We start from the raw sequence: 23941 nt of genomic DNA, 5'->3' as shown, positions 1-23941 counted from the left end.
TTTACTTCTAAATCTTTGCACACAGCCTGCAATTGTAATTTTCTAAGGTTTTTTTTTTTTTTTTTTTTTTGGTTTTGCATTAAACAGATTTCCTTCTAGAATTAGTTTAAATTTTGGTGCCATGTGGCCTTAGTTTACCTCCAAATATATTTTGTCAATTTAACTTTTAAAATTCCAGGTATTTATTATTATATAATTAATTAATTATCATATTTTGCCTAGATATACCCATGTTGCCTCATGTCCAAAAATATCTGAACTCTGTTCAGTATATAGAAGAACTACAAAAGTTTGTTGAGGATGATAATTACAAGTAGGTTGGATCTTCAAAAGTGGTTTGTATAACTTTGTCCTGTCCTCCATCCTTTTATCTTGTATTTAAATATCTAAAGCCGCCATTTTATTATACAAGTGCCTAATCCAGCTATACATTTACAATGATAAAGGTATTAAGGTATTTCTTTATAGTCACTTGTTATGATGGAACCTGTTGTTTTATTACAAAGTATTTCATCTGGACCTCCCTGATGGCCTCGGGGTTAAGTCTCAGAGCTACCCCCAGCCAGAGAGGCCAGAGAGCAGCAGACACATGGTGCAGCAGACCTCTCCTGTCTTACCTGTTGCTCCCAATGGCATTGTATTTAAGTAAATCTGTCTATTCTGCTCCCCAGTCTGTCTCTGGTGAATCCTCTCAACCCTCCACACCTCTGCCTATACCCCAGTTCTTCTACACAAAATTTAAAAAATATATATATTTCATCTTTCTCAACCTGTTAAAGACCTGATATTTGATAGTTCTAAACTTCTTCCTTTCCTTCTATAGTCAAGCATTGGATCTTTATGGAAATTTATTTTTTAATACAGTGAAAAATTTATGAAAGTCTAAAAATAGAATAATTATTCCTTTTATGGTAATTTTTTATACATCTTTGGGCTTGTTTTCAACTGTTTTTGTGGATTGAGGAAATATTCAACCTCATGTCTTTAGCAAAAACATACTTGTGTTTGTCCAATGTAGCACCATACTTATACATTTTTTTGTCATAGAAAGTTCTTTTTTAAGGATTTAAAAATGACTTTCCAAATAGCTATCTATTTCTATCTGCTTACCATCCACCATACTTCCTAAGGAATAAAGAATTTTGAATTACGATCATGTTGCAAAAGAAATATGATCGGCTTCAGGAGTCAGTGTCATCTGAGGCTAAAACTTTGGGGCTATGTGGGAATTAACTCCACATGAAGGATAAGGAAAAGATTCTTTGGGATAATGATCAAAGAAATAGTGTGAGAAACACTTATATTCCCTTGGGGAAGTACAAGTAATCTGATGTTGGGGCTTCATATGAGGCTCTGGAGAAGATAGTTTTTCTAAAGATGCGGTTGTGTTACCTGAGCCAGCTAATTAAATGTGGTGAAAATCAGCGTATTTTAAGATAAGAACCATAAGATTATCAGGTAGAAAGTAGTTTTTATGAGGAAAGATGGACAGATTTATATAAAAATTACACTAATTTATTCAAAGACATCATCTATATAGGCAGTTGATATCAATATTACAAATTTTTAATCAGGATGAAAACCTTTCTCCACCAAGAAGGCCCTTTCATAAGTTATTTCATTTTCATACTGAATATAATATCTTTTCTCACTGAGTCAGCCTCACTTACTATATGGTGCTTTGATGATGTGGAGCTTGACGCTCTGACTACCCTTTACTGCTTTACTTTTTAATATGCTTCTGCTTTTCACACTGCTGTCAGTTACCAGCTGCTACTGATAGCAGAGTGATTCACCCATAGTTTCCTATCTATTCCCTTCTATTTGGATTCTGTTTTAGGAAATAGTGTTTATTTTGTTTATTCCTTTGTCTTTCACCTACTGGATTGTGAGCTTCAGAAGGCCAGGAACATCAAATCTGCCTCAGTTTGTTAATATTGCAGTGCTGACCCTAGATGCCAGCACAAAGCCTATTTATCAAATGAATTAACTCAATATAGTTTGTAACTAAAATAAACAAACTGCTCTGTCAGAGGAAAAAGAGCAGAGTTCTGATTAATCATCTATCAGTTTAACATATGCATTTTATGCTATCAAATAATCAGAATATAATCATATATAATTCCTCTTAGGTTATCAAAGAAATAATAAGCTAAGAACCTACAATAGATCTATCACTAGGAATGTTACTTGTATTGTTCAGTTTTATATAAAATTCCATTTAGTATGGTGTATGGTAGCATTCTATAAATTGCCATGATTTTCAGACAAAGGCTTCATGATGATAGGCTTTCTGGACTGTACCAAAGTTTCCTATTTCCTAAAATAGTTTCCACTGATAGGAATCCTAATTTTTTGCTGTGGAACTTCTCAAAACTGGATATATTAAGATAAATTTATCATATATGATGTATGATTTATGATAAATTTATAATATCATTGTATGTGATAATTTATGACATAATTTATGAAAAATGTATATGATTTATGGTATAATTTATAATACTTTGTATGCACAAATAGGTATATATGCACAAATATGTATATATTTGTATATATAATTTATCATATTACCACATTCCTGAAATTTACCAGGAATTTTGCAAACACCCTTTTTATTTATACAGATCTTTATTTTGATGAGTTAAGTTGGTTGAATTTTTAAATGGCTAGTTTTAGGTAAGATTTTTTTAAAATTTTCAGTGCTACAGAAGCCATTAGCACACCTATTTAAGATTCTAGAAAAAATTTGCATAATATTTTTATTAACATGTGAAATTTCCTGAATTTGTGTCAGGTTATCACTATAACCTTGAGTTAGATCACCTGTTAGTCACTCACCAAGTATCTTTAAAGGTATTGAATTGTTTAGATATGTTAGCGTCATCTTGGGGGGTAGGGGAGGGTTTCTATTTTTAAATGACTTTTAATGTTTTTCCCTCTCCCTAATATTCCCAGCAATAAACTTTAAGATCGGCTTTGTATGAAAGAAATAGTCTTAACTTAAAAATTGCTCTTAAAAAAATATACTGAAATTATAAAAATTAAGTTTTGTGTGAGAAAATACACTTTTAATATTTTTTTAAAATGTTACATATTTATCAATATAAATAATATTTTTAAATGTTTAATATTATTTTGTCAAATATTAATTACTTTGTGTTTTGTTTCTTTTTAAAATTCAGACTTTCCTTAAAGATAGAACCAGGTACAAGCACACCACGTTCTGCTGCTTCCAGGGAAGATTTAGTAGGTTAGTGCATAGTCTTCGCTCATTACCAAATGATAAATCAGATAACAGACAAAGAAAGCATGTACTCCAAAGTGAAGTAAATAAATACTTAAGCACATTTTATACTTCATTCAAAAATTTATTTTTGGTATTAACATCTATCATTGTTTTTCTGTTTGGTATTTTTTTTTTTAATTAAACAGTTTTACTTACTACAGTGTCAGTAATGTTCAAATAGCCAACTAGTGAATGAAAATAGAACAACAAATAGAAAATATGAGGTATTTATGAATAGCTGTTCTTTTTAATTAAGAATACACCATCCTAGACAATGAGGATTGGTAACATTAGAAAATTCTGTGTTATGAGGGGCAAAGTCTACTGATTTTTATATTTAATAGAAGTCATTGTTAATGATTTGATTTTTTTTAGTTTCACTCTGCACCAACTACTAAGAGTATTAAAAATAGCTCCTTAATTTATGTGTTGCACTTAATGAGAATTAAGTATCTGACACACTATCAAAAGTATGACATTTAAGAGAATTATTTATTGTTTAAGAAATCATTGATAAATGTCTTTTAAAAAATTTCAAATACAGACCTTGGCACTAAACTTCATGTTACTATATATTGTAAAAATATTTAAAGGCCCATCTAATAAGGTATGAAGGAAGTTAAGAAATAAGCCTTGTCAATACCCAGAGGGAAGAATATTCCAAGCAGAGAAAAACATTTCAGGCTGAATTTCTTAAATTTGCTTCTCCTTTATTCTTAAAGTGATAGCTTACAAATTCACTTTGAGTTTTTTCTTATTTCCATAAGTTTGAACAATGTCAATATAGAGCTAAATTCTAACTCAAATGCTTGATCTCTCCTAAAGTTCCTTATCTAAGAGGAAGCTAAAACTAAGAGTTAAGGGATCAATGTGAAAAATTAAAAGAGCACCAAACTAGGATTCCGAAGACCTGGGTGATTAATCCAGGCTTGATCTGTTATATGAGATGCTGAATTTATCTCTTCTATTTTGACCTCTGTAAATGAGGAAAATAGTTATACTGCCTCTTTAGTACAAGTATGGTAGATAGAAATTAATGAATTTCATGTTTTGGGGTTTTGTGTTTTAAGTCTTAGAAAATAAATATTTGTCCTGTTCAGTGAATGAAATAGAGCTAAACTAATATCTTAAAATACAAACCACATTTTATATCAAGATGAAAAATGAAACAATTCTTGGTCTACTGGAATCAATATCTGTCTCTCCTCTTCTTCCCTTCCCTTTACTCTCTCTCCCTCTGCCTCCACGTAACTCTTAGGTCCTGAAGTTGGAGCATCTCCACAAAGTGCAAGAAAAAGTGTGGCAGCTGAAGGAACCTTGCTACCACAAACACCGCCATCCCCTCGAAACCTTATTCCACATGGACATAGGAAGTGCCACAGCTTGGGTTATAAGTCAGCATTTTTAATTTTGTCTTTCAGATTTTTCAGTTTTTTTTCTAAATGGACTTGTTTTCTATTTGTTTGATTAGCTTAGTAGAAAATACTGTCTTTGCATAGTTTGATTTGTATGACAATAGGCTTTTTCTAATTCAGTATAAAGGTTTGCCTAAAAGCATTTATTTCTTCCTGTATCTTAATTTGGAAATGAGTTTCCCAACAGTACCTCCACATTTGGGGGAGATAAAGTGAACATTACAGTGTTATTATAAATAAAATCAGGAAAGCAATAATACCATTTCCTTTTAACTTTTATCTTTAGTGTCAAGACAGTCATTGCTTGTCTTAATCACCATAAGTTAAGGCCTATAAAATTTTATTTTTATTCTAAATGCAAAGGAAAGGAAACTAGTTGTTGTTTAACTTCATTAACTTTACAAGATTGTTTTCTCAAAATGGAACCTATGGTTCACCTGATTTGTGTGAAAATTTAATAACTAGTTTCCAAAAGTTAACATGAAAAAACTTAGTGCAACTGAGACTAAAGATGATATTTATGTATTCTCCATTTTATAGATAGATATGGTCTGGTCTCCAAAAAAATTTTCCCTAAACCTGTTTTAGGTCATTATGATAAAACCTGTGCGTTCATTATTAGTATGAGAGTTCAGAAATTGTTCAGTATAGCAGATAAATGTTTTATGACCTGAATCTTTATATAAGACTATCTTTTATATCCTGAATTAATAACAGTAATAAAAAATGTAAAAATATTTCTCTTTATTTTCAGTTTCATTCATAAAATGAATACAGCAGAGTTTAAGAGTGCAACATTCCCAAATGCAGGGCCAAGACATCTGTTAGATGATAGCGTCATGGAGCCCCATGCACCATCGCGAGGTCATGCTGAAAGTTCTACTCTTTCTAGTGGAATATCAATAGGTGAGAAATACTTCTCTGTGAGGGTTACAACTTACATAAAAATGAAACTTTTACTATAACTCCAGTGGAAAAAGTTATTAACCCTACTACAAATAAAGAAAATTTGACAAAAGCAAGGTAGCAGTTAGATATAGAGCATCTCACTAGTAGCTACTGAAGTTAATAATTCATGATGGTTTAAAAATTACTTCCTTTTTTTTTAATTCCGAAAGGGGAGGCATTCAGAGAATGGTGGAAAAAGAATGTGGACTGATTTAATTAATTACTGCATGCAGTTTGAATGTGGGGATGAGGAAAAGGACACTTAAGTTAGGTGGTTGTGCTATTATTGAGGTGGAGAAGACTGGAAGAGCAATCATTTGTTGGGTTGCAAGGTATTTATGAAGACTAGCTTAGAAACTGAGAGTTCTGTTTTGGATATGTTTGGTCCACACAGAGTTGTCAGGTAGGTAAATGAATGTTTGAATATAGAGCTCAGTGGGGTAAGGTCAGGTCTATTGATATAAAGATAGAAGTTAAATTATTTATAATATTTCAAGCCATGGCACTGGTTGAGGTCCCCTAGGGAGAGTGTGTAAAACAAATAAGACATTCTAACATTTAGGCTTCTATTTCATTTTAAAGGATGGGCTATCAAAGGAAACTACCAAGGAGAGGGACCAGTCAAGGAGCGAGTGAGGTTTTGGTATCAGAAAGCCCAGTGTCTCAGGAGGAGGAAAGTGTTGAATGTGCCAATATGAAATTCAAAAAAGAGAAGTAGCCTGAGATTGGGGAATTGGTCAGTGGATTTAGTGAGATAAAAGTCATTTGAGACCTTGACAAGAATTGCTTCCTAGAGTAATGTGGGCAAATCCCTGAAGGGAGTGGGTTAGAGAATGAGAGGTGAGGAAATAGAGATAGCTACTATGAAGAGAAGCAGAAAATCAAGGCCATACTGGAAAAGAATGCAAGATTAAGAGAGGAATTTGTTTTTATTTTTTAAACTTGCATTTTCTGAATTTTCGAGATGTGTATTATTTCTTTGATAATTAGAAAATCTGTGCGGTGCTATTTTTTTTTTTTTTTTTTTTTTCAAAAAAAATATGGAAGGAAAATGTCGTCTTTTTGACTAAGTCCCAGGTTTTTCGCAGGCTAAATCTATTACTATTAGTTCGTCATTAGGGATGAACAATCCTTTCAAATTGCAGAAATTCATTTTATTGAGCATATTGACTTCCTTAACCCTTGAGTTCTAAACCCTGAAAAGGAAATTGCTTCAAGAGCTTTCCAGCATCATTCAGCAGTTTTTCACTCTGATGGTCCCATTTTTATAACAGAAAATGATTAAATGATTTACAAAATAGAAGAGTGGGCCACATAAAATGATTATTAGTGTTGAGTTGCCTAATATGCAAATATCAACCGCAATCTGAAAATAATGCACAAAATAATGCCACCTAAAGAAAAAATATTTGTTAAAAATTATAGTTGTCAAATATATAGTATTTGACTTTATCCCATTGTAAGCTTTATAATGATGATTGTATTGTCTAGTTTATTTGCAACTTCTAGTTTCTATAATTGTTCGTCTGATTCCCACAGATAGTTACCTAGTTTTTTCACTTAGTATCTCAATTTGGAGATCTTTAAGAGTATTTTAATTTTCTGCCTTTGTGTTTATTTTTCAATTATGTAGGGCCATTAAGTAGGTAAATAGTAAGGATTGTTTCATCTTTGTAGATTAAGAACATTATCTAGAGACATTACCTTCCAGGGTTTGATTTTTTAAAACTTTAATATTCTGAAAAGAGAGTAAGTCTATAACTATAAATGGTAGGTGTTAATATGTACACATCTTTTGTTTGTTTGTGTTTTAGAGGTTTAGGATCTCCCCCTTCAAGTGTTGTTACTAAACCACACCCACCACCAAAATCACAAAAGTGTTGCTGGACCTCAGCTCTATCATTGACACTTCTTGCTAATAGGTGTTCTGGAAGCTTGGGAACAGCTAAAGTGACTCCAAGGATCTGCTGGTCAGATTGTGGCACTGTTAGAAGTTGGTTGATCCAAAGACAGGTGACTGAAAGTGGTAAAAAGAAAAAGTAAAATGGACAACCACCAATATTGTTGGCTCATCTCTTAAGGAGTTGTACTTTTATTGATGAAGAACTATTTCTAGCTAAAATTGAAAAGTTTATTAACACTCACCAAAGTAATTTTTTGGGTCTGTCTGCTATCCTCCATGGGCCCAAGAAATGGAAACTAAAGTTCAGGATTCAGCAGAGATTCCTGGGTCATAGCTTACAGATACTTCCAGTTCATGGCATAGTAAATGCCATTAATCATATGTGCACTATATCTAAGATCACCTCCAAGCCACATATAGATATCATCTGCTGCAAAATGATAACAACTAAAGTGTTCATCGTTGAGCACAATGAGTGTTTTCCTGTTTGGAAAACACTTCAGAAAACAGATGAGTAGAGACTCATTTAATCCAAATTGGAGTATCAATTATAAATATTCTTTTTGAAAAATATTAAAGTAATTAGACCAGTTAAATCATAATGTTCAAATATATATATTTAAAAGATTTTTTTAATTTAAAATAGTAAAATGTATATAATTTTTTTAAATCACAAAAGGTTTTTTCCCTTTACTATAACTTTTATATACAATATCAGCCTACTGTACTGTGGAGGCCTAGAGAAACTAATCATTGTGTAGGACATTGGCCTCTAACATTTTCTAATACAATATATATGTCCCAGATAACCTGGCAAAGGAAGGCATATCTATTCGAACCCCAAGCTGCTGGAAAATCTTATCTATAAATAATTCATATTAATCATGTTTAAATTTCTAGTCTTTACCACATAATGCTACAATTTAAAAGATAACCTATAAGATCCCAATACCAACAATAGATTACCATCATTTTCTCAGCAACATAGCCACATAAAATTACTTCTGTGATTGGTATTCAGTTTTTCGAAGGATGGGACCTAAGTAGAGCCATTCTAAGTCCATACAAGAGGTTTTAATCCGTCACGTATAATGGGTGCTGTTTAGCATTAAAAGTATGCATCTTTCATGAACCCTGGTTTTGAAAGTCTGATAGATAACTCAGCTCGATACATAAGGAACACATTAATCATCTCAATTTTGTTGAGAGCTAGAATTACCGCTATAACTTTTAAGTCAGTCTAAGCTGTTTTGACCTCTCCGTTCCCCTCATTCCCCTCAATTTTTTGGTCAACTAATTTAAAACTTTCTATTTTAACTGATATTCTGGCCAAAGAAATACTTTACATTACTATAGTAACATTTTTTAAACATAGAGATTTCATTCTTTTCTACCTTGTCTCTACAGACAAAAATTAAATTCCATTAACCTTTTTATTCATAAGTTAGTAATGGATTTTTAAAAGAATACAAAAGGGAAAGAAGTATATCATAAGAATTTCACAATTATCTAAGAATTTCACAATTATATTGGCCTTAAATTATGAAACACCTTTTTATACCATGCTCCGATGGTATAAAAATTATCAATTTGATATTGATAATCAGTTTGAGTTATAAGTAGACATGCAAAAATGTGTTTTGCTATTTTATTAATTTAGATAATTTTATCAATTATATCCCAAAATGTTGCAGAATAAATCTAACAGCAGTAATATTAGAGTGAAGAATTAATATGTGAATGTTTACCCACAAATGACATGGTTGTAATTTTTTGAGAATAGCATTTATTTTTGAAATATAAAATCTGAACTATAATTCTGATGTTTAAAAATAGAATCACTTTTGGTTTTAGGTAGCAGTGATGGTTCTGAACTAAGTGAAGAGACCTCATGGCCTGCTTTTGAAAGGTAAGAAAAATTGTTTTAATTGCTTTGTTCATCTTAAAATATGATAATATGAATTTTAAGAGATAATATTACTTATCTCTAAGGGACTTTAAGCTTCCTGCTGGTGGCAGAAATTAGAAGTTGATTGTTTGATTCTGGAATTTAGTTTTACCTAATTAACAAATATTTGCTTATTTGGTGGCTTGACACATGCATTTGAATTTTAGTATATTTAAAATTGTAATTTAAAAAGAATAAGTCATAGTCAACTTATGTATTCAAAAGTAAAATTATTGTCTTAAATTCTGGTTCATTTCAGTAATTTTAAGGCATTTAGTAAAATCAACCTCATTTACTGCTGCTTTGTCAAGGCCAGAATGACTTTGTAAATTTCAAATTAAACTATAAAGCATCATGAAATTTGAATTTAAATTTTCATTAACTCAAAGCTTGCACAGAATACACAGATCTATACTAAAATACTGTAAGTTCGGGTTCCTTCTTTCTCCTTTCCTTGTTGTTTTAAACTGTAAAAACCGGGCCTCCCCGGTGGCGCAGCGGTTGAGCACTGGGTTGCGAAGCTGCCCGCAGCCTCTGTTTCGATCCCGGCTGCTCCCCGGCCACTGGAGGAGGGTCCCACATGGCGCGCAGACCTCTCCTGCCGCCCGCTGCTCCCCTCAGCAGTGGGTTCGATCCCCGGCTGCTCCCCGGCCACTGGAGGAGGGTCCCACATGGCGCGCAGACCTCTCCTGCCGCCCGCTAGCAGTGTACTTCAGTCCTTCTGCTGCTCTGCTCCCGCTCTGGCTCTGGTGAATTCTCTCACCTCCCGCGCTTCTGACTGTACCCAGTGCATGTATAAACAACAACAAACAAATAATATAAATAAAGCATGCCTCTATTAAAAAAAAAAAAAAAAAAATAAACTGTAAAAACCGTTATTTGTTTACAGCAAATGTGCTATTTTGATTTTCCAATATAATATCTCCATAAAAATGTAGTCAAGTAGTGCAAATAATGGTGATTTACTAAATGTCCACTAGGACATTTTTTAAAACTATTTTTATTCTTCCATTTTCATACATACAAGACTTTGGACCAAAGTATTTTCCTGCCCTTTGTATTTAAACTAAGCAGCCTAAGTTTCATTTGGAATGAATTTTAAATGTCATATTAAAACTGATGGAGTTGAAGATAGTTAGTTACATAACTCCCTATCAATACCTTTTTAATTAGAAAACAATTAGAAGTATACATTTGAAATCATATTTGAATTAGCTAGTTTCATTGAAAAATTAGATCCTTATTCTTGATGAAATTTCATAAAGATTTCTAGTCATTATGTGATTAAGATTTTTCACTTGTAAACCCAGTATTTCAAAGTATCTTTTATTCTTCCTACTGTGATTGTCAGTGGTATCAAGTTTTGTTCTCTTTGTTTTAGGGAATTCTTGTTTTTACATATTATTTTTCTTACAACTTTCACTTTCAATTTCTTTATTTGGGTTTGCCTGAAACAGGAAAAACTCAAGAGTTGCCTCTGGCTGTCTGTCTGAATTTGTACAAATTGTGTTTAGTTCTTTCCCTCTAGAAAGAACGTAGTAGCATCAGATGTTGATTATAGAGTGTATTATTATCTTTAGATAAAAAATTTTAATGACCGAAATTGTTCACAGATTGCATGTGTTATAAGTGAGTAACCAGAATGGTTGTGTAAAATAATCTGTTCTCATTCCAGCAGGTTGAAGACAGTATTTAATTGTGTTGCCTTCTTATCTCAAAACGATATTTCTTTTATGACAAATGTATTGCTTTGCAGACATTTGCAGCTAAAAGAATCTACTGTACTTGTGCCAAGTTAAAATCAGGGAAAATTTTGAGAGCAAATCAGTGATGCTCAGCTAGATTCAGATATAAAGAGTAACAAAGAAATTAGGACTTAAAACACTACTTGTGGATAGTGAACTTGAAAATAGTTACCCTGAATGTTAAACAATACCATTTTCTGTTCTTTTTCCAGACACCAACCATGTTGTTCCCTAAGTTGCTAAAATAATGCTTTTTCTTTTAAATACCATTTATCAACCGTGCTACTTTTGACTTTTCCCAGGCAAAGAAGTTAGCAGTATCTCTGCGCGCGCGCGTGTGTGTGTGTGTGTGTGTGTGTGTCTGTCTGTCTGTCTGTCTGCCTATCTATGTATGTGGTTGTGTGTATTTCCCTTGTTAAGTATTATATGCCACTTTGGGCAAATATTAATTCATACCATTTTTATCATGTATCGGCTTTATCATTTATTGATTTTATCATTTATTCACTTTGGTAGTTGTGGAAATACTACATTTATTACTCAGTTCATCTATTAATTTTACTTGCTTTAGTATATGTGCTGCCGAAGCAAACACAGTTTTACTTGCTTTAATATAAAGGATAGAGAGGAAAATAAAATGGTTAGGCCACATTAAATTTACATGCCATATTTCTTTTAGGTGTCTTCATAGGGACATATAGAGAAAATTATTTATATAAATCCAGGTATTATATTCAAACTGGAATCTAAGAACTAGAATTATAACAAAAGAATTTTTGAAGTATTTTTCAGCTTTTGATGTTATTTGGTTATAAATAGCTCCTTAGTTATTTTAGCAGATTGGTGAAAGTTAATGTGTATATATAAATATGTGGTATGTACTAAGTACCTGTAAGTATTTCTAGACTCAATAGTTGAAGGAAAAATAATTTATGTCTATGCTGCATGCTTTGAAAAAGAGAGAGGAACAATCACAATCTCACCTTTTGTAAGATTACACAGACATTATTATACTGTTCTAGGTATTGATTATGATTTGGTGATTAAAAGTATATGTAATATATACAATTTATAATGGAATTCAACAGGAACAGATTATACCATTCTCTCGGCCCGGTGACAAGAGTGGCACGAAATGGCTATCGAAGCCACATGAAGGCCAGCAGGTACAATCCCCCTGTATTCAGGGGTCACAGAACTCCCCTCTGGTGTTGGTGATTGGCTTACATGGGTGTGGTCTCACATTACTTCTGTTCTTTCTCAACTAATCAATTTAAAACTAAACAAAATGCCCAGGAAAACTTTCCAAGATTTAATCTAGAGGTAAATTTGAACTATTGTTTCTGATCCACAGAGCTAATTGTTAAAGCCTGCATCTTCATGTCACATTTAAAAGTAATTTCAAGTTGGTAGCTTTTTTAACTACATCGCTCTTTCTAATGCTGTGAGCGGTACCAAAAAATCTGCTTCTTATTCAAAGACTGCAATCAAAGCATTTTACTTTACTAATAAGTCTACATTTGATTTGTCTTTTTATATGATTTTTCGGATCAGTTGCAGGTCCTGAATTTAGACAAGTTATTTCATTAAATAATAGTTGTGTATTTCAACTAATGTTCATTCAGTTGTTCATCTAGTTGAACTGGATCTCTTTCTGCACTTACTGGCTGCAAAAGAAAATTCACATAGTAGATTGATTAGAGGCTGGAGGTCAGTAGTAATAGGTAATCAGCCAATTCATAATACAACAAAACAGAACCTTTAGAAGGAAACTTTATGTCAATTGGATGGTGTCTGACCTTCTCATGTATACCTCTATCATGAAATTTCTAGTGGTTTTTTAGGTTTTTAAGTCACTTTGAAGACACCTAAATAATCATAAAGGGATAAACTGGCAAACACCACTTCTTTGCTTTTGAAGGAATTCTACAGCTCATGTCAAATCACCAGAGGATGACAGTTTTATCAATGTGAATGTTTTGAGTTTTGTGGAAGTCATTCTTGTTTTAAATACAGAATCTTAAATCACTGGAGAAAAATATTTAAATATGTTTTTTGTGTGTGATGTTTTTCTTAAGATAAATGAAAATGAAATCTTGCATTTTAGAATTATTTCTTTCTTGGAGAACTGTTTGGCTATAATCAAACACACTTTGACAGTATTTAAATGTCATTTAAATTTCTGGCACAAGCCAGTTTTTTAAATGTTGTTGCTTTAATTCTTTCACCTATTTTAGAATTAAGTACAGGTTTTTGTTTTCCTTTTCTGAACTTCTACTAATTATTTTTAGCTTTAGTTTTTTTTATGTTTAAATACTTTTAACAAGTAGAATCCTCATCTATCCTACCAGGACTTACAGTTTCTAATGGGGAAAAAAGATTACAGCAGTGATACAGTGTTACATGTTAAGAAGTCTTAAATTCCTAATTTAATATTTGCTAAAGTGAATTACTGTATTCTTTCTAAATTATACTTGCTCAAATATGTATTAAAATGTGTTTTTTAACCATCTACTGATTTTAATAACTTCCTGATTAACTTTTGTGACAACTTATAAATATCAGACCAATAAACCTTTTTAATTGTCATTGTCTTCTCATTCTGAATAAAGTAATAAATTTTAAAATTAAGAATAATTATATTTTGTTTTATGTAAATACCTGCTTGATAACTACTATAGACTAAGCGCTTATATTTTCTTCATTTTACTATTACAGTTCTGCAGAATCAGAAGACTTGGCAGTACATTTATATCCAGGAGCTGTTACTATTCAAGGTGTTCTCAGGAGAAAAACTTTGTTAAAAGAAGGCAAAAAACCTACAGTAAGATTTTGTTATATTTTAACATACCTCTAAAAAGATGCAAATTCATAGGCTCCTAAAAAAATATTAAAGATATTTTTTAGACAATTGAAATAGATCTGTAGTAAAGTTGAAATAATTTAAAATGCACATTTGCTTAATTATGTTTCTTAAAGTGTTGTTATACCTGCTATATAGATTTAGTGAAGTCATACATTAAAAGTGTTTAAACTTGACTTCATCTATGTAATGGGCAATAGGGAATTGTGAACCTGCTGTTTTCATCTGGGAGCATTTCCCTGGTAAACACTGTTCTGCTTTGGTGTGTTTGTTCTCAGATCATTTAGGATCTTGACTTTTATGAAGTCTTGAAGGGGAAGAAGATAAGGGTGGGCTAAACTTGCCATCTTTAACCAAATTCTTAGTATTTTCTTGATAAATTTTATTGCACAGTTTTAATACTCAGTTCTTACAAGTTATATGGACAAATGGGAAAATAATGAGAAGCTAATATGTTGTGAGAGAGCAACTTAGAAGATATTTTATCTAATTTTATACTCAGAAGAATATCTTGATTACAAAACCGCTGCCCATTTTGTATCATTGGCTCATTATTCAAGTAAATGTGTAGTAAGACCATTCTATTGTTGATGAATTCTAAAATTAGAGTGTTATTTTTCCCCCTAAAGTACAGTGCATTTTAAATTAGAAAGTTACATCAAGAAGAAGTGTGTAGGACACACAAAGATGGTTACTCAGCTTGGAAGAGACTAGTAACATGAAGTTTTTACTATTAAAAAGATAAAGTCAACAAAGGTTCTAAATATGATGATACTTTTAGATTTTATGATAATTTTTCCTGACTGTATCTTGTCTAGATGCTCAAGTATGATTTTAACTACATAATAAATATCTTTGTAGGTGTAATTAAAAAAAAAAAGGTGTTTAAACCAAGGTAAACCTGTACTGATCTTTGCCCCCAGTGTACTTCTTTTTTTTTTTTAAGATTTATTTATTTATTCACACAAGAACCCGTGTATAAGCCAGAGTCGTGGGAGGGTGAGAGGATTCACCAGAGACAGAGCGGGGAACAGAACAGGCAGACCGACCGAAATACACTGCTGAGGGGAGCAGTGGGCGAGACAGGAGAGGTCTGCCGCGCCCTGTGGGACCCTCACCGGCCGGCCGGGATCAAACCATTGTTGCAGAGGCTGTAGACAGCTTCACAGTGCTGCGCTCAACCGCCCGCGCCACCAGGGGAGGCCCCCCAGTGTACTTCTTATGCAAAACCATTTCTTAGAGAACCCTGAATGGGTGTACTGCTAAGAAGTCTTTCACCAATATAACTCCCTCAAAATGGAATTCAGTCAATTTTGGTTTGTGAATCCTAAATTGCTTATTTAAATCTGTAATGCAGTTTTGTTTCTCTATATAAAATAGAACCCAAATATTGAGTGTACTTCAAACCATAATTTTATTTAAACACACACACACATTTGTTCTTCCATAATAGCAGCACAATAGCTTCACAGATTTTTTTCTTTTCTCAAATAATAATATAATTTTTATCTAATTTGGAATAATATTTCAGTATACATTTACATATATCCACACTTAGAACTTTTGAAGTTATGAGAGCTTCTTCAATATAAAATGGTTTGCATGTAAGTAATGTGATTTTGTTGACTACATGACAGTAAACCTTAGGCACACAAAATCAAAAAACCATTACTAGGCTGCTGGTGAACTACAGATGGCATGTCACTGAGGCATTACCACACCTTTGTGTGCCAGATACTAGGGATACGGCAACGAACAAGATGTGACACAGTGTCCGCGACAGTCAACAGTGTTCCAATGAGGAAAAATAGAAAATAAACCCTTCAGATAAGGTGGAGGATCACAGGGTGAAGTGAGGCATTTGAACAAGGAAGGTCGGTTGGCCTTGTAAAGAGCTGGAGTTCTGGAGATCAGAAGACCTGAATAGTTGAAGCCCTGCCAGTGAAGGAGGTGAAGTTAGAGCGAAAGGCAGGGGTTGCTTGATGATGTAGCAGATGTGGTGAATAAGAGGAAGAGTGGAGCGAAGACAACTTCTAGGTTTTGGCCTGAGCCAGGTGACTGTTGGGGGCATTTATTGAAGTAGGGAAATTTTTTGAGGAGGCAGATAAGTCTTGGCCAACTTCAGTTTAATATTCTTAAGAGACTTCAATAGAGATGTCAGTTTGGCTCTTTGAAAAGTCGTTTAGAAGTTTGGCACAGAGGCGGTGATCAGAGGTGGAGATTTGGGAGTCATTGATAGACAGTTATTACTTGAAGAAAGTGTGGCTGAGAAAACAGGATTGGGGCTAGAACTCTGTAGCATATAAACGTCTGTTATAAAAGGTGTGGAAAGGAAAATAAACTATTATCATGGGAACCTAGCAGTTGAAGTATTTCAAGAAGAAACGAGTAGCCAGCCATATTAGATGCTAAGAATTCTGACTACAATAGGAACAGAGGCTTTGAATAAAATGTTAGTGATAAGTGACCATAACATCAGCAGCCACAAAGAAGTAAGTTGAGAAGAAAATGGGCAAAAGTGGAATCAGGAATTATAGACAATCTTGGAAGAGTAACCTGTGAAAAGGAGCAGAGAAATTGGTGGTGTCTGATGTGTTAAAGGGGGACTTTTAAAGATGATAGTATTGTTAACCCACATCTGTATCATGGTGATAGAGAAAGAAATTGAGATGCACTGGAGAGAGGAATAGGTTGCAAAAGCGCATTCCTGGAGAAAGTGAGAAATAGTACTTATCTAGGGCATAAAAGCAGGGTAGTTTCTTCTTTGATAGAAGTAGAGTTAACTGTTGTGTTAGAGCAGGAAGAAAGACTGAGTATGTGAATCTGTACACAGATAATTAAATGAAGTGGTCTGAGAAGATGTGGCCATCCTCAAAAGATTTCCGTCCATTTTTCTCTAGGATGTATGCAATGATATTGTTAGGGGGTAGAATATTAAGATTTTAAAGAGCAAGTGTGAAGTAGTTCACTCCAGAGAGTGTATAAAGACTTCACTGAGTGAAAATAAAGATTATGATGGTCATAATCCTTATCAGTTGATATAGTTGGGTAATTTCTCCAGCAATATTCAGCAGCTCTGATGTTGTACCAAGTAATTGGATGGTTAGATTTAACTAGAGTTAGGTTTTTATCAAGAAAGAGAAAACAGTGAGATATTAAAGTATTTGAAAAGGAATGTACATGTGCTAGACCAGATAGTATAAGCTAAATATGAAGCAGGGAGAGAGAGGATGCAGATTGGGAAGGGCATGGCAATACTAGATAATATTAAAAAGTGGTAGGATTCTTGATGAGATCATGAATTATCTAAAAGAAAGTATTATACTGTATTAAATAGAAGTGATAGGAATATTTGAGGTAAAGATTTCAGAAGTGATAACACTCTCATATATTCATGTGTTCTTTCCAGGTAGCATCTTGGACAAAATATTGGGCAGCTTTATGTGGGACACAACTTTTTTATTATGCTGCCAAATCTCTAAAGGCTACAGAAAGAAAACATGTAAGTATTCTTCCTCTGAATTGTTAACAGTTTCACAGCCTCTTTATGGTTGTAAAGAGAACAGTAGTCTTAATGGGAACTAAGTGTTTGCTTTTTTTCCCCCATATTCTAATCCAGAAGTTCTACACTACTTTTTGTATATGAGTATGGTAATGGATTAATTTAGCTAGTAAGACCATTCCACAGAAGATCTTAGAATAACTTCTATATGGAAGTGTCTTTTTTGAATTCTGTCTTAGCATCAAAGCCTTCCCAAAACTGAGTTTCTTGTTTAGAAAATAGTAAAAAACTTTTGCATTGGAGTCTCCATTCTTAATCTGTAATATGAGAAAGAAATGTGAACAGACTCTAAAATCTTTTCTACGTCAATCGGATTTGAGTGATTTTTCCAAGCAGTGAAGAGAAACAATAGTTACTGTGCTCCACTTTCTTAGGTTTCATATAACTTAAGTCTCTCAATGCAATTTTTTTTCCAAATCTTCCTGTAAAGTTTTGGGGTTTTTTGTTGTTGTTGTTTTTTTTTACATGCTGTTTTGTTTTTATATGCCAGTGACACAGTCTTTAAAAAGAATAATTTTCCATGTTGCTTTAATAAAATTCCTTTGAGAGGAATTTTATTTCTAAATCATCTACTTTGGGGGAAATTAAGTGGTTTACCATACTAAGAAAGATTGAGCCAGTAAGAAAAAGTTCTTTTTCTACTCAATAAATTAGCCAAATGATTTTGCATAATTCAGCGAAGTTCTTCTCACATAGCCACTTTGGATTCCACTTAGTAGGCTATTACAAAGACATAGCTATTCAAACTAAAAATTTTTTCCCTAAATAGACAAATTAGATAAAATTGATGGGATAACTGAATTTGTCATTTAACACTTGTGTTAAAAATCTTTTTGCGTTTTGGCCTTGCTGTTTATTCTTAGAGAATATGTTATGATAATTTGGAGTTTTGATGCTATGATTTTTTCTGACAAATAACATTTATGAAATGTTTAGAAATTAGAGCACAGTGGGTTGTGAGGAAATCAAATTGAGTTCCAAGGAAATAGACTGTATTCTTCCTTTTCTAGGTAAAATTATTAAGACTAAAGAAAGAATTTTAAGAACAAGGATACAGGGAATAGCAATAAATCCATGATTATGTTTAGTATCACTTTTACAATAGAAGAGATAAGGCATAGAAGTGAAAAGCAATGGAGGAAAAAAATCATTTTCAGAGAAAGTTAAAATACATATGAAATTAAAGAAAATACTGTGTAAACAACAAATAATTGATTAAATCTGTTATATAAACATAGCGCCAACTATGTGAGTGTTCTTACCAAAAGTTTTACTTGAATCTAATCATGAGGAAACAATCAAATCCAGATTGTGGGACATTCTACAATGGCTTATATTCTTAAGACTAAAGTTTGGCTGCTGGAATGAGAAAGGGGGACAGAAAAACTGTTTTAGATTAAAACCAGATTAAAGAACCTTGACAACTAAATGAATACCTTGGTTGAATCTTGGAAGTCAGTTTCTTTAAACAGCTATAGAGATCATAATTGGGAACATTGAAGAAATTTTAACACGGACTTTATTATGATTATAGCTGTTACATTTCTTAGCTGATACATTATAGGTATATAGGAATATATACACATTTGAAATATTTAGTATTCCATGTTATGCTCTCTGCAGCTTAGGTTTAAATATTCAGGGTAATCAAGCAATGCAGTATAGATTGAGGATATAGTGACTTATCATGTTAGCATTCTTTAAACTTCTGTGTAGTTTGAATTTTTTCCAAATTAAAAGCTCGAGGAGAAAATTATCTCAGTAATGAAAATATACCTGCTCATATATGTATATAAATGCAGAAGGAGGATATCAAAGGTGAAAATATAACATTAATCTTGGTATTAAAAAACAGACTGTCATCCACAATTAGCAGAAATATTTTTTTGTCAGTCGTTACAGTCAGTAACTTACTATGCACATACTTAACCCACCCTCTCCCAAACCTCCCATGCTAATCCCTATCCCTTTCCTCTCCTCTTTTCTCCCTCTCCCCTCTTCCCTCTGGTGGCTGGTATATTTTTCACGAAGTCTAAGAATTGTTTTTGCTGTGTTTTGCCAGTATGTTTTTTGGTTATTTGTATCCCATAGAAATGAAACCATCTTTTGTCTGTCTTTTCATTTCTAACTTATTTCACTTAGTATAATCACCTCAGAGTCCATCCATTTTGTCCCAAAAGGCACTATTTTATATTTTTTAATAGCTGATTAGTGTTTCATTGAGTATGTATTCCACGATTTCTTTATCCAATCATCTGCTAAGTGCTTAATTTAGGTCCATGACATGGCAGTTGTGGACAGTGCTGCTGTGAACATAGTCATACATACGTCTTTTTGTGTTAGTTTTTTCATATTCTTTGTGCAAATATCTAGCAGAGGTATTGCTGGATTATATGAGATTTCCATTTTTATTTTTCTGGGAAATCTCCGTACCATTTTCGTAGAGGTTGCACCAAATTGCATTTCCACCAACAGTAAATGAGAGTTCCTTTCTCTCCATGTCCTTACCAACATTTGTTGTTTCCATTCTTTTTGATATAGGCCATTTTTACAGGAATACAGTGCTATTTTATGGTTTGGTTTGCATTTGCCTGTACAAATAGTGATGTTGAACAATTTTTCATGTGCTTGTATGCCATGTGAATGTCATCTTTAGAAAAATGTCTATTTAGGACTTTTGCCCATATTTTGATTGGGTTGTCTTTTTTGGGTTGGTTGTGTAAGTACTTGTTTATTTTGGAAATTAGCCCCTTGTCAGATATGTGGTATGTAAATATCTTCTCCCAGTCTCTAGATTACCTTTTTGTTTTTATGATGCTTTCTTTTGAAGTACAAGAATCTTTCTCATTTAATCTAATGAGATTGTTTATTTTTGCTTTTATTTTCCTGCCATTGGAGTTGCATCTTCAAATATGTCTTTGAAGTAGATGTCCTGTTGTGTATGTCCTATATTTTAAGTATTTTATGGTTTCATTTCTTATATCAAAATCTAGAATCCATTTTGAATTAATTTTTGTGCATGTACTTAAATATGGATGTAGTTTCATTTTTTGTATGTGACTCTCCATGTTTCCCAGCACTATTAATTAGCTTTCCTTTCTCCATTGTACGGTCATGACTCCTTTGACCTTTAACTCTGTATTTGTGTGGTTTTATTTCTGGACTTTCTATCATATTTCATTGGTCTGGTTCTGTTTTTGTTCCAATTTCGTACTGTTTTGATTACCTCTGTTGGTATAGTTTGAAGTCAAAGAGTGGGATATCTCCACTTTTCATTTGGGATTGCTGGGCTGTTCAGAGACTTTTGTGGTTACATCCAAATTTTATAATTGTACTTCCTTGAAAAATGTCATTGAAATTTTGATAGGTGTTGTATTGAATCTATAAATTGCTTTTGGTGATATGGCCATTTTAATGCTGGTGATTTTTCTAGTCCATGAGTATGGGATAGCTTTCCAGTTCTTCATGTCTTCTTTTCCTTTAACAAAGTCCTAAAGTTTTCAGTGTATATGTCCTTCACTTCCTTCATTAAGTTTACTCCCTGATATTTCATTCTTTCGGGTATGAAAGAAATGGGATTGTTTTTTTAATTTCTCTTCTAATTCATTGTATATAAAAATGCAATTGATTCTGTATCCTGCCACTTCACTGTATTCACTGATTATTTCTAGCAGTTTTGGTAGTCTTTTGGTTCTCTCTGTGTATTATCATGTCATCTGTGAATACTGATACTTTCGCTCTTTTTCAGTTTGGATTCCTTTTATATCTTTTTCTCCCCTAATTGCTCTATGACTTCTAATACTGTGTTGATCAGTGAGGTGACAGTGAACATCCTTATTCTGATCGTAGCAGAAACGCTTTTAGCTTTTCACCATTGATTGCAATGTTAGCACTCATGTGAATTTTATTATGTTTAGGTAAGTTCCATTTATTCCTATTTTATCGAGAGTTTTTATCATAAATGGATGTTGAACCTTGTTGAGTGCTTTTTTTTTTTTTTTTTTTTTTTGGTGTCTATTGAAATGATCATGGGATTCTTTTTTGCTTTTTGTTTATCTGGTGAATGACATTGATTTACATAAATTGAATCAGGCTGGCATCCCTGGACTTTAACCTATTTGATCATGGTGGATGATTCTCTTAATATTTTACTGTATTCAGTTTGCCAGGATTTTGTTGAGGATTTTTGCATCTTGCTCATCAGGGATATCAACCTATAGTTTTCATTCTTGTGTTCTTGTTTGGTTTTGGGAGCAGGGTAATTATTGGCCTCATTATGTGTTAGGGAACTTTGTTCCCTCTTCATATTTTTTAAAGAGTATGCATAGGATTGGTATTAGTTCCTCTTTGAAGGTTCTGGTCTTTCAGGTTTTTTTAAGATTTATTTTATTATTTTTTTTAAAGATTTATTTATTTATTTATACAAGCATTGGGTACAGTCAGAAGTGTGGGAGTGTGAGAGAATTCACCAGAGTCAGGAACCGAACTGTCAGACCAATGAAACACACTGCTGAGGGAAGCAGGCCCAGCAGGAGAGGTCTGCCGCGCTATGTGGGACCCTCACTGGTGGCTGGGGATCAAACCAGTGCTGCAGAGGCTGCGGGCAGCTTCACAGCCCAGCGCTAAACCGCTGCACCACCTGGGGAGGCCCAAGATTTATTTTATTTATACAAGAGCCGGGTATAGGCAGATGCGTGCGCTGGAGAGTGAAAGGATTCACCAGAGACACAGCAGGGAACAAAATGGGCAGACTAACAAAATACACTGCTGGGGGGAGCAGCGTCCGGCGGAGACAGGAGAGGTCCGCTCATCATGTGGGTTGCTCCGAGGCCAGCGGGGATCGAACCAGCACTGCAGAGGCTGCTGACCGCTTCACAGCGCTGCACTCAACCACCTGCGCCACCAGGGAGGCCCTCTGGTCTTTTGTTCTTAGGAGACCTTTTTAATTCCCTTTTATTTTCTGAGATTAGACTGTTGATGTCTGTTTCATCCTGGTTTAGTCTTAAAAGGTTGTATGTATCTAAAAATGTGTTCATTTCTTCTAGGTTGTCCAGTTTACTTGCATAGAGATGTTCATAGGTTCTTAGGACCCTTTGTTTTTCTGCAGCATCTGTTGTGATTTCACCTATTTCATTTTCGATTCTATTTATTTGGGTTGTCTCTCTTAATGAGTCTAGCTAAGGACTTACCAATTTCATTAATGTTTTTAAAAGAACCAGATCTTAGTTTCAGGATCTACTGGACTGTCTTTTTGTTTTCTATTTCATTTTTGTTGTTGTTGTTCTGATTTTTATTTTTTCCTTTCTTCTACTGATTTTCATATTTGTTCATTCTTTTTCTAGTTCCTTCAGCTTAGAGTTAGATTGAGATTTTTCTCTTTTTCTTTTTTTTTTTTTTAAATGTGGGCCTGTATTCATATAAACTTCCTTCATAGTGCTGCTTTTAGAGCGTCCCATAAAATCTGGAAGCTTATCTCTCCATTTTTGTTAGGCTCTAGATACTTTTTGATTTCTACATTGACCCAGGAGTTGTTAAAAAGCATTTTATTTAGTCTCTACGTGTTTTGGTTTATTCCGGGTTTCTTCTTGTGGTTAATTTCTAGCTGTATATCATTGCAATCCTAGAAGATGCTTAATATAATTACTATTTTCATTTATTTTCTGAAACATATTTTGTATCCCAGCTTATATGATCTATTCTTGGGCATGGCCTGTGTGCACTTGATAAGAATGTGTATTAATTTCTTTTGGAATGGAAAGCTCTGTAAATGTCTATTAACCCATCTTGTCCATCACTTCACTTAAGGCTTTATTTCCTTGTTGGTTTTCTGTGTGGATGATCTATCCCTTCATGTCAATGATATGTTGACACTCGGACAGTGATTGTATTTTTGTGAATATGTTATTTTAGGTCTTTTAATAGTTGCTTTATATAATTACTAGCTGCATAATATATTAATGTGTTAGGTGCATAAATATTAATGTCAGTTACATCTTATTGATGAATTGTTGCCTTGATCATTATGTAGTGTCTATCCTTGACTCTGATTAACTTTTTTGGCTGAAGTCTAGCTTATCAGATCTGAGAGTATCAGTTCCTGCTTTTCTTTCTGAGTTATTGGCTTGAAGTACCTTGCTCTAACTTTTTACTTGTTTTCAGTTTTCAGTGTGTTGATTGTAAACAGAGATGCTGGAACTTCTTTAACCCAATTTGTCATTCTGTTTCTTTTAATTGGTATGTTCAGGCTATTTACATTTAGTGATTATTC

At 33.3% G+C, this 23941-nt stretch overlaps 1 protein-coding gene across 3 annotated transcripts in view; it reads left to right on the top strand.

Annotated features, from left to right (window-relative positions):
* The window catches only part of RALGPS2 (Ral GEF with PH domain and SH3 binding motif 2), a 145827-nt gene that overhangs the window by 108664 nt on the left and 13222 nt on the right, over nucleotides 1–23941 (top strand). For 2 of the 3 annotated variants that reach the window (XM_037506399.2, XM_054693441.1), the window contains exons 10-17: nucleotides 223–313; nucleotides 3186–3253; nucleotides 4548–4683; nucleotides 5459–5610; nucleotides 9410–9464; nucleotides 12337–12414; nucleotides 13967–14072; nucleotides 17521–17613. In XM_037506399.2, the coding sequence (XP_037362296.1) occupies nucleotides 223–313; nucleotides 3186–3253; nucleotides 4548–4683; nucleotides 5459–5610; nucleotides 9410–9464; nucleotides 12337–12414; nucleotides 13967–14072; nucleotides 17521–17613 (779 nt within the window). The remainder of the gene's footprint in view (nucleotides 1–222; nucleotides 314–3185; nucleotides 3254–4547; nucleotides 4684–5458; nucleotides 5611–9409; nucleotides 9465–12336; nucleotides 12415–13966; nucleotides 14073–17520; nucleotides 17614–23941) is intronic. The other variant, XM_037506400.2, reaches the window with a different exon arrangement.

Source organism: Talpa occidentalis, unplaced genomic scaffold, assembly GCF_014898055.3.
Source record: "Talpa occidentalis isolate TD23 unplaced genomic scaffold, MPIMG_talOcc4v2.1 talOcc4.12, whole genome shotgun sequence".
NCBI lineage: Eukaryota > Metazoa > Chordata > Mammalia > Eulipotyphla > Talpidae > Talpa > Talpa occidentalis.
This window is presented reverse-complemented; position numbering and strand designations above follow the sequence as displayed.